The following is a 10,095-nucleotide window of genomic DNA, read 5'->3' on the forward strand; positions in this document are numbered from 1 at the left end:
CAATAGAAACAGGAGGGGAAGACAGAGGTGACTGAAGTGAGAGGAAAAAAGACAAGGCAGTTCTATTCATGTCCAGAGGGATCTGTTGACTGTCAGCATATGTCTCCCTCCTTCTATAGCCTCAAACCTTATTCCCTCAATATCCAGCCTAGTGTTAACGACACAGATAGATGCACAGGGACAACAGTAAAGCTCGAAAGGCAAAAACCCTGCACTTAACCTCAGGGGTACCATAATCATGGGCCTTGTATCTTCCTGAATTTCAACAACTGCAGTGTCAATCCGACGCTAATCTGCTTAATTATAGATGCTGCTGATAAGACAAGGAGTCTATGATTAATCATCTACTACACAGCTTAACCAGAAGTGTATTCCGCTCCCTTGAATGACAAGCAAGCCTTTACATGCTGCTGAAAGCATGACACGCTGGTATTACAGCTCTGACTAAGTGTAGGAGGAAGCTGACAGAGAATTAGGCAAACTGATTCTTTTACAAAAGTTTTGAAATTCATAATTTTAAAAAAGATTGTCACGACTTCTGAACCTTCAGATCCTTAAAGCTGCTTGGGATAGTTAAAAACAAACCCGACTAATCTGTGTCATCTGTGTTTTAAACTTCATCATTACGTACAGTCTTGTGAAAGACTTTTTACAGGACCTAAAGAAAACCAGAAGCTTTGGTCAGTTCGCTGAAATGGAGCATTCAAGTGTGTGTTAACACACGTGCCAAGGTTGGACTGTGCAACACTCGGGAAAACTGCAAAAACCACAAGAGCTAAATCTCGGATACTACAGGCCTCAGTTAGCATGCTAAACGCTAGTTTATAACAGTACAATTAGAAAAAGACTGAATAAGTGCAGGTTGTTTGGATGGATTTCCCTTCTCTCTAAAAAGACTGTGGCAGCACAGCACATGCTGGCAAAGTTGCATCTGAGCAAACCACAAGACTTCTGGAACAATGTCCTTCAAACAGATGAGACAACGTTTGGTGAAAATCAATCACAGCATATCAGCACAAACACCTCATGCCAACTGTCAAGCATGGAGGTGGAGGGGTGATAATCTGGGCTTGTTTTGAAACCACACAACCTGAGCACCATGCAGGCACTGAGTCAAACCTTAAGTCGTCTGTATTCCAAACTCTTCTAGCATCAACAGGAGATAAGATGTACCACAACGTAAGGAGTGCTCTGACATGTTGATAAATATGTTTTTTTCCTTTCTCGCAGTGTTTCAGCTAACATTCAGCTAACCCTCTTAGGGACACTAAAGTCCGGTCTACGTGGGCAGGGTCCTCAGAAGATTGGGTAGGCCGGAAGTAAACGGCTTTGAAATTGGACGGTCTAGCCTTCAGATTTGCGTCACCGCTGTCTCGGTGGAGTTTAATAAACTCAGCTGTCTGCTCCTTGCTATCTGAAATATAACATGACACTGGCGTAAATTCTCGACCATCTCACACTTCTGTTTAATCAGTTTTCTGTTTGACGTTTATTCAGCTGTGTGAAAACCAAGGAGGAACCCACCCGAGCAATTAATGCCGAGCGATTAATAAAGTTTTATTTTATCTAATCAAATCAATAAACTTTAATCTCAGCCAAACCGATTTACTCACGAACAAGTAAAACACTGAAAAAAGCCAAACAATAACATTTTTAGTTTATCTAAGTGACTTATATATCACATTTAATCTGAGGAGCGAAAGACCGCGGTGATCTGAACATGATGTGCCGGGAGTTTGCCGTTCTTGCCGGCTCTAGTGACCCTCGAGCTCCCAGCTAGCTATCGAGCTGTTGGGTAACAGACGTCGCCGAAAATGTCGGAGCACGTTTGATATCTTGATAAACCGAGCAGATATTTGAAGTTTACACAGCTACATTCTCACCTGAAAATATGTTAAAAGTTTATTTTGTGACCCAGAAAGAGTAATAAGAGTAATATTAAAACTTAGTAGCAGCCGCCATTGTTGAAAACTGGAATTGGCTGGGCCACGCTATGAATTCTGGGATATAGTGGGCCACAAAGGATACACCCAACCCATCCTTCAAATTCGGGGAAAAGGAGGATGCATTTGTCAGCTGCATTCGGAGGAGTCTACGAATTTGGACAGCCTTTGTCGCGTTGCTGTGACGTAATCGGTCTACAAATGCGGCCTCAGGAGGATGCAGCCCATTAATTTGGACACCATTTAGGGACACTCCCAATAGGGCTTAAAAAATCTGGGACTCTCCACCAGTTGCTCTTAGAACTGAAAAAGCTCCTCAGATGACATGTTAAACGTCTTCAAGAAACTTCAAGAAGTCCAGACACTTTTCTTTTCACCCTCCTTAGCTTTAGCTAACGCTTGTCCAAACTGGATCTTGCATTAAGGCAACAATCCCAAACATATCAGCAAATCTACAACCGAATGGTTGAAAAAGAAAAGAGTCAAGGTGTTGCGACGGGCCAGTCCAAGTCCAGACCTCAACCCGATTGAAATGCTGCAGCGAGCTTAACAGAGCTGTGTATACACAAATGCCCACAAACCTCAATGAGCTGAAGCAACGCTATAATGAAGAGTGGAAGAGTTTCTATGGGCACTGCAGTGTCCACAGAAACTATTTATCGTCACATGTAACACGTTTGATAAACATACAATGACAATACAAACAGCTGAGTTATTTAAACAGATGTAAAACTGTGGTGGGGTTATGCCATGCTCTGTATAAATTAGCCCCAGTAAATGGCAGAAAGTGTTGTAGTAAGATCCTACAAGGTGATGTTGGTTGGTTTTTTTAACCCTTCACTCAAAAGATAAACAATTGCTTATTTTGGGGGAAAGTACTAGGACCCTGCTGAAGACTGAAACCAAACTGGAAAGCAAACTTGGACCAGTGATCTACCATTTATCTGTTCACACGTCTATATTTTTTCCATATTCTAATTATCCTAAGTGGTTCTCTTTTTGTCAGTTTAATTGCACAGTATCAGCTGTATCAGCTACTTTACACCAAATGACGTTTTATAAAGCTGACGCAGTGATTCTCAAACTGTTAAACTGAAGCAGCATCTGCTTACAACAACAAATTGTTTCATAGGCCTGGAGATATGATCATTTCAGACAGACTGTGAAATGCCAAACTCCACAGGACTCACATTAAAATAGGCAATGAAATCTATATTTAAGAAGAAAAATTGTATTTAACATGATTTCAATGGCCCATTAATCATCCTGTGTGACCACAGAGTTTAGAAACCCCAATCTAGATTAAATTAGACAATAAAAATCTAAGCTAGCTACAGGATAACTTAGAAAGTATTTAGCGGTGGTGAACGAAAAGTACAGATTGGTGTATTCAGCAAGATCATTAGGGCCTTTAGTTTTATTGTATTGCTGAAATATTGCAATCGAAATGATACCAGTGCTTAATTAAGCAAGTTATATTTATTTATTTTTTATTGTGCAGGCTTACTTTATTTTCTATATATTTCCTAAGTTTTTTTTATCTATATTTATTAGAGTGGGGTTACCTTGTAGTCATACACCCTCAATGTGACCCTCACCTTTGCTTCAGCACATTTTGCCTATCTCTGTTTTTTTCAGTCATTATCCCCCTGCAGATCTGTTAGAATCTGCCTGTTTGCTTTCCTGTTGGTCTGGTAGCTCGCCCATGTGCCTCTGTGTCCATGACCAGATGGATGTGGGAGTCTGCTGGCTAGTGAGCCAACTACAGTGACAAACCCTGCTAATGGAGACACCAGAGGAGGCTGTGATACAGGCTCTATCAGGTAATAGAGCAGCGGTTAGCCTGGCCAGTTAGAGGAAGAGAGCACAGGAAATCAGCAGCACAGAGGGCCCTTGGCTTTGTGAGAAAGATCAATAGCTTGTTTGGATGTGGTTCCCTCCTCCTAGAGTGCCAACCTTTACCCCTCCGCATCCAGCATTGTGGGGAAAAAACAGATGGATACATAGACACACACATGCACACACACGCAGATCAAAAAGGTTGTCTGTACACACTGGCCAGGCAGACATCTGACACATCTGAGTGCCCCCGCACACCCACCCCATTCCCCACCCACAATCCCCTTTCCTTACCCCTCCTCATCCAGCTTCTTTTGTTTCACACAAATGTTCATCTCTGGAGACTGGCTGACTCCACAGAGTACTGCAGTGTGGTGAACACACATTCTACAAACAGGCCTCACAATCTAGATACGCCTATCAGCTTTATGTTATTTATTTATTTTGCATATGTTTTAATTGTTGTTGTTATTCTGTAATATAGGTATTAATAACTGCGGTGCTAATATTTTTGGACAACTGTGTCGTCGTTTCAATTTTTTAAAACTGGAAATTATTTTTAAGTTTGAGTTGGTTGTTCACACTTGACATGTTCAAATTATTACTTGTATACATTTATAAGAGAAGGAAGCCTGATCAGCATTCATATTCACATTCATCACATGACTCTATATAGAGGTCCATAGGATGTTATGCTAATGCTTTGCTATTATTAAAAGTGGCAGAGTGCATGGAAAGAGCCAAATGTCTGGCATGTGACAAAAATTTATATTTGTATCATGAGCCAGGTATTTGGCTCTTATCATGGAGTCTGCTATTTTAGGAATAGTAAGTATGGAAGGAGCACAGGCAACAGAAACTATCCCAAAACTATACCACCCTATAGGACTTATTTTTAAACAAAAAACTGAATCTGTCAAAACCAATGAATTCAAACAGCTGGATTAAATTACAGCACTTTGGTGGATTGGAGTACTAACATCCACGGGTTTTTGTTTTTCTTATAGATCAGATATGTGGGTCTTATAATCTGCCATCAACAACTACCAGATTAAAACCTAAACAGAGAGGATTTGTGCTTCTACCGCCCCAAACTAAACAAGATTTATCCTCTTAACTGTTGACATATGATATTTCCGCTACAGTTGCGGTAGAATTTTGTCTTAAAGCCCATGTGCAAAGATAAACCATGAAATATGGTCTACGTAGCAGATAGCACCCAAATATAGCAATAAAATTACTTTGCATAGACTTTTCCCGTAATTTTAATAGAAAAAATTTGATAAGTGTTTAAAAAATTCAGAACACATTTTTGGATACAGTAAACATCTGCATCTATAGAAGCCTGTTTGAAGTTGATAGGGACAGATAGGTCATGCAAGAAGAGTGAGGCGTATTTACAAATTCATATATGACATATATGTTTACATCTATTTTACAGTAGCAGCTCAGTACAGTCTCTTAGGTGGGGTCTGGGATTTTAGGATTCCTCTGTAGGCTACTTTCACTTATGTTAGCCATTATGTTGTCCACTGCTACCAAGACAATTACAGGCCGCGGTAACACTCAGTAAAGTCAAAACACCTTCATTAAAGCCCTTTCCGCGTCCAAGAAGGCTCCAAACGCCATTCGTAAAGCAGCCGGAGGCGGTAGGGGCTCTTACCTGAGCTGTCCATGGTGCTGCAGTCCTCCTCTCTCAGCGGGCCCGCCTTCGGTCCGAGGGTGGCCGCTATGGAGCCTCCAAGTGTGCCGCCGCTGCTCCCTCTGCCGATGCTGAAGCTATCCCCTCCGCTATCGACCAGCTGCAAAGATTCATATCCATCGTAACTGCTCTTTTTCTTGTAGGCCCCCAGCAAGCTCATACCCAAAGGAAACAAAAGAAGGGAAATTAAACACAAAAGAACCCCAGAAGACGTAGAAAGCGACGCCGTCACCGCCGCTGCTGCCCGAGCTGCTACTGCTGCTAGTGCCTCCTCCTCTGCTGCTGCTGCTGGGTGCACCACATGTCCGGGGATGAGAGGGTGGCCGCTCTCCTCTGTTTGTGATAGAAAACCGGGTGGTCTCTCTCTCTCTTTCTCTCTCCCTCTCTCTCTCTCCTCTATTGCGTCCTCCTTTTCTCAGCAGCGCATTCTACTACGACGATTGTGCTACTGCTGTAGTCCCCGACTGAGTACAAGGGAAATCCACCCCAACTCACTCACAGTCGTCCTGCGTTAAAGCTGCACTCACACTCTCTAATAGGCTGGTTGAGACTAGAAGCATTCGTTTAAATCTGGTAAGTAATATCCCAAATCTTTCACTTGCAAAATATTAGGACAATTGTAAAGAACTGCACTTACTTCCAGTGTTTATGCTGGATTAAATCATATTAAATGTCCCAAAATAGTTCAAAATGCATGTCACGGTATAACAGAGTCCATGTCTTTAAGTGACTTGTTTTGGTCAAAACTAATAAAGAACCCAAAGGTATTAAAATTTACAATAAGACAGCAAAATATGGACTTAAAATGGACTCACATAATCAACAGATGATTTGAACAGTGGCTTCTTTTCTCCCAGTAAATCAGTTCATTTTTTAAGTGATGAAGGGTACTAAACTGTTGGATTTCCACACTCGAGTCAAATGATGAATCGTGCTTGCAATGACATGTGCATAGTAGAGGCAGAGATTTGAATGGTCTGAGGTGTGTGTGTGGATGAATTATTGATTTAAATGATAATGCTCCCAGTGTTGCAATTGAACACCTGAATTTATTTAGAGCCGCTTTTGTTTGTGTAAATAAGGTCCAGATTAGAAGTCTGGGACCGTAACTGAGAACAGTTTTCATTTGACTCCTGCACTAAAAATGAACAGGGACTCCTGGCTCTGTCAGAATGAATAAGAGCAGGGGCACAATAGTGCCATGCTTTGCCACAAAAAGGAAACTCTTCCTCATAAAGATTTTCTTTTCTTTTTTCATTTTTTCATTTTTTGGACCAACTTGGATTTTAATAGCCATTAAAATTAGGCAGATTTGTCTCTTAGCTCCAAATTTGTCCGTTTCATTTTTGTGTTATGACCCCAAGTCTGTGTAGGACAAAGCACTGACCAGTGATGGCATGCTTCCTTCCTAGGCCTTGTCCCCTGGCAACAAAAACCATGCATGGTTCTGAAAAGAGGACATGAGCCTGGGAAACCCTTTTAGGAAAACAGACGGGAGCTCAAAGCGCAGCGGGAACGGAATGTCCAAAAGGGAAGAATGATACCCCGGCCATAACCGGATGCAACGTGCTGCTCCTGCATTGTTGCAAAGGAGCTTCCAGTCTAGTTCCGAACCGTGCCTTCCAGTATTTAGCCAGTGATGCCCTGCATGTTGAGCACACAGCAAGCAGGTGCAGTATGAGCTCTTTGCTTTGTCATTACACATGAACTTAAATACATATTTGTAGCATGTAATGTGCTTTAATTCATCTCGTTGTGTTTGTCTTTTTGTCTGTTCTGTATTCAGATCTGTATTTTATAATATATAATATAATCTGTAAAAAAGTTTTCTGGCTTTTTTTTTTAAAAAAACTCACTTAAATTCAAATTTTAAACTGATTATATATATGTGTGTGTGTGTGTGTACATGTTTAGACACCTTTGTGAGGACAGACAAATGACATGCTACTATATTTGTGGGGACCAACATTCACTTATGGGGACTAAATGTCCGTTCCCATGATTTTGAAGGCATTTTTCAGACTCTAAATTTGGTTTTGATGTCAAGGTTACAATTAGGCAAAAAATTATGACCACCTCCCTAATAGTATGTTGGTCCCCCTTTCCTGCCAAAACAGCCCTGACCCGTTGACTCCACTAGACCGCTGAAGGTGTGGTATCTGGCTCCCAGATGTTAGCAACAGATCCTTTAAGCCCAATAAGTTGTGACAAGGGGCTTCCATTGATTGAACTTGTTTGTCCAGCACATCCCAAAGATGCTCGACTGGATTGAGATCTGGGGGATTTGGAGGCCAACTCAACACCTCAAACTCCTCAAACCATTCCTGAGATATTTTTTACTTTGTGGGAAGGCCTTCTTCCCATAGTGCATCCTGGTGCCAGGTGTTCCCCAGGTAAGCAGCAAGCACAAACCCAGCCATCTACATGATGTAATAGAAAATATGATTCATAAGACCAGACCACTTTCTTCCATTTCTCTGTGGTCCAGTTCTGTGTCCATTGTACAGTGACGTACAGGGGTCAGCATGGGTACCCTGATTGGTCTGCAGCTATGCAGCCCCTTTCGCAGCAAACTGTGATGCACTGAGTACTCTGACACTAAAGTGAGCTACAGTAGCTCATCTATTGAATACATGGGCCAACCTTTTTGCTGTGAGGTGACAGTGCTAACCACCGCACCACCATACACCTCTTATATTGTTTTCCATTAAATTTTAAATGACATAGGAGAAGCCGCTATTATGACCTTCTGGGAATTCATTTCTATTTCCACTGTACTGCTATATGGCAACTGCTGTAACGTGAAAAGAAGCTGTATCACAGTTTATAATGGTTTTACCATTACCCTCAAAGGTAGTTTGAAGATTAATCATTATCCCTATAACAGTTAAAGCAGAATCCAGGAATCTGCTGCATCAGCTGCACGACTCTGCTGATAAATCAGGTAGCAGACCTGAATCAACTGCTGAGCCGCTGTTGCATCAGTTCTTACATGTCTGAGTAAATATTGTCGCTGGAGTGTGCATTGCTGTAGCTTTCATCAGCACTGTCATGAAAATCTACAGAATGATGCTGCCTGTTTATCTGACTTTCTCTTCACTTAACCATAAAAAGCCTTAAAGCCCTTGTGCATACAATTTATACTGAGCCATAATGAAACCATTTACGCCTGTTTGCATTAAACAAGTCCTCCTCTAAATCCTGAGGGGTGACTATAACATCCTGGTGCGAAAGGTGAGGCAGTGGTTAAACATCAATCCACGCCAAGTCCTGTAATCCGCTCACGTGGTGTGCGTGACGTTTGGTGATGTAAAGATACGCTATTGGATCAAAACAGAGGAGCCTTCCTCTCAACAAGAGCGAGCCCTCGGTGATAAATATGGTGCATGTGATGGAAAATACATAGCACCCTTTCCTCCTACAGCATTATTTAACATCGGTGCTCTGTTTCTTGAAATTTGTCCTGCGAGACTGAATTGAGGACGGGACATACAGGACGTGCTTTTAACTGATTTCCTGAAATGCAGTTATGGTCGAAATCACCTGCCAATAGAAAAATCTAAATACTACTAAAAAAGAAAAGTGCCAGTCCTCGTGACGTGAGCCAGTCACCTCGGGTCGATGCCAGTACGAGCAAAGTAACAATAGCTGTGATTTTCTTGCAGAAGGGACACAATGTCTTATATGCAAAGGGGGGAGGGAAAAATCGTTGCCCCTGACAGAAATAACCCAAATGATGTCATTCATCCTAATCGTGAGCGCATCTTGCAAAATATAGGCCAACTGCACAGAAACAAGTGTATTTTAATTTGTTTAACTCTAATCAATCCTTCTCTTATGCTAACTGGGAGGAAACATTTCTCCTTGGAAGCGAAATCTGTCCACCGAGCAGGGATGAACTGTCAGGGAAGTGGCCACAATCTCCGGAGGTAGATATTATGTAACATCCACACACGGATCGTGATGCTCTCCGCTTCTCTTCCTGCTTTGAGGCAGAGCCCGAGACGATAAATTGTAATTCTCATAAACTCAATCAAAGAGTGCGAATAGAAAATCCAGCAGATGACTTTACCTTTCTGAGCGCCTTCTACCATCCTCCCGGGAGCGCCGTCTTGTGCCGAGGTGGTGATGCGCTTTGCGCTCTGCTCACAGACACCGACCTTTGATTTGTCATTCGCTGCCAGTCAAAGGTCAGTGCGTTAAAAACGCCCTGTGAGACCTGCTGTCATGTAACAACTCCCCGGTAACTCCAGGTTAACCCGTAAAAAATGACAGAAACAACAGGAGGCTACGGCATCATCATATAATCACATTTTGGAACATGATCAACAAACAAAGTCCCGCGATGGCGATTGGTAGATCTGTAGAAGATGTGGATGAGTTAAAGACGAGGCGGTGGTGGGAGTGTGGATGTTCGTGAATTTGTACAGTAGAAACTGCGCCGCTCAGCGCAACCTGCCTGAACTGAAGGGGGAAAACCCGGAGTGGACTGCACGGAGAAGCGAAGAGCAAAGACAATGTTTCCGTACCACACAAAGATGCGTTCAATAATTGTAAAAATCTGCACTGGTGACCGAAAATTCATAAAGCAGATTAAAAAAAAAAAAAAAA

The 10,095-nt window shown here is 42.1% G+C and overlaps 1 protein-coding gene and 1 long non-coding RNA gene across 4 annotated transcripts in view; one reads left to right on the forward strand and one right to left on the reverse strand.

Annotated features, from left to right (window-relative positions):
• The window catches only part of dnajc6 (DnaJ (Hsp40) homolog, subfamily C, member 6), a 39,728-nt gene extending 29,708 nt beyond the window's left edge, over positions 1-10,020 (reverse strand). For 2 of the 3 annotated variants that reach the window (XM_014340982.2, XM_014340981.2), the window contains exon 1: positions 5,446-5,644. In XM_014340982.2, coding sequence (XP_014196468.1) covers positions 5,446-5,644 — 199 coding nt within the window. Of the gene's footprint in view, positions 1-5,445; positions 5,645-9,556 lie in introns of those variants that run through there. The other variant, XM_005945111.3, reaches the window with a different exon arrangement.
• On the forward strand, positions 5,944-9,561 carry LOC102296968. The gene is made up of 3 exons (XR_006052839.1): positions 5,944-6,057; positions 6,897-7,154; positions 7,602-9,561. It is a non-coding gene; the product is annotated as an uncharacterized LOC102296968 (long non-coding RNA).
• Positions 10,021-10,095: the final 75 nt, after the last annotated feature.

This window comes from Haplochromis burtoni, unplaced genomic scaffold, assembly GCF_018398535.1.
Source record: "Haplochromis burtoni strain Fernald_Lab_line unplaced genomic scaffold, NCSU_Asbu1 Contig_423, whole genome shotgun sequence".
NCBI classification, from domain to species: domain Eukaryota; kingdom Metazoa; phylum Chordata; class Actinopteri; order Cichliformes; family Cichlidae; genus Haplochromis; species Haplochromis burtoni.